The sequence below is a fragment of the Hipposideros armiger genome, unplaced genomic scaffold (genome assembly GCF_001890085.2).
Source record: "Hipposideros armiger isolate ML-2016 unplaced genomic scaffold, ASM189008v1 scaffold_100, whole genome shotgun sequence".
Classification (NCBI taxonomy): Eukaryota; Metazoa; Chordata; class Mammalia; order Chiroptera; family Hipposideridae; genus Hipposideros; species Hipposideros armiger.
In genome coordinates, this window is record NW_017731450.1 from 3,530,095 (window position 1) to 3,531,354 (window position 1,260).

General features: G+C 55.5%; 1 protein-coding gene across 1 annotated transcript in view; it reads right to left on the minus strand.

The window, feature by feature from the left end:
* SNTG2 (syntrophin gamma 2) overlaps positions 1-1,260 on the minus strand; it is a 171,833-nt gene that overhangs the window by 103,686 nt on the left and 66,887 nt on the right. The window contains exon 8 of the mRNA XM_019646282.1: positions 468-487. Within this exon, the coding sequence (XP_019501827.1) occupies positions 468-487 (20 nt within the window). The remainder of the gene's footprint in view (positions 1-467; positions 488-1,260) is intronic.

A 1,260-nucleotide genomic window follows, 5' to 3' on the forward strand; every position in this document is an offset into this window, starting at 1 on the left:
AAAAAAAAAAAAGCTACTTTACCGTCACCAAAGGACCAGGCACAGAAATAAAACATAACCCCTACAAGCCGCCCCTGCTTCTCAGGAATTCAGTTATTGCCAACACTGAATTTCAAACACTGAAAATTCAGGCTAAGCTGGGATGACGAGAGAATGCCTGTATGTCCCCAAGTACAGAAGCCTGGCATTTCATCCGCACACCACAGACAGGCTCTCTCTCACTCTATGACCGTAACGTGCCAGAGAATAAAGCCATCTGAGAAATCAGTGTATTTGTACAAATAGCCGATTTTCTGACATTGGCGGAACAGAACACATGCCCCTGGGTTAACCATGGCACAGCCAGGCGCAAATATTAGCGGCAATGTTTAAATGACACTTCAGTTCCCCAGAAATCGCTGGGCACCACTTCTGTGTGGAGCTACAGACTCCTGTAGCCTCCGCCGCGGGCCCCGTGGCCCCGTGACCCCTCGCGATGGAAAGAAAGCTCCGAAGCTGGTTCAGAATGGCACCGCCAGCGCCCACTCTGGTCCACCAGGCGGAGCAGGTGCAGCAGGCCAGGCGGGGAGTGCCCTTCACCTCACAGCGTCACATGTCTGTCCCACGGCCCTAAACACACCCTGTGGCTATCCTCCCCTTTTCTGAAGAGAGGCTGAACAGACCATTCCCTGACTGGTAGAATCTCTACCCTGGTTCCCTGACCTTTGCAGTCAGGCGTCTCCTGGTGAGAAGAGTCTAGTGGAAACCCCTAAAACTGCGAAACAGAAAACCGAAACCCATGCGCATGAAAGCCTTGGAAGAAGTGGAGAGGGCAGTTTTCAGCGCGCCCCAACCAGCTTATCTGTTCGGCTCGGGCGGGAGCACATGAGCGCTGAGCAGCGCACTGCTTTGCTGAGAGTATAAACGGATGGGACACCAGTTGCAGCTGCTGCCCAGCTGTTGCCCTTCCCAGAGCAGACGCCCGTCTGTAGCTCGCACACCACCACGGACGCAGCCGACGCGTTCTCCTGCAGTTTGCAGCCTGTTAGCAGACGCCACCAGGAGCATGTGCTTTCAGGTGGCAACGGGCGCCCTCACTGTCCTGCGCCAAGGCCACGCGGCTACATCGCCCTCCCATCACTGTCTGGGCCACAGGAAGTGCAGCCTCTCAGCGTCCCCGAGCAGCCTGGAGGTTCGCTGCATTGGTGACATCACGTTCATTCAACCCTGGGGGAAATGGGACAATGCCCTGGACAACTTGGTAAGACACAGATGCGCCAG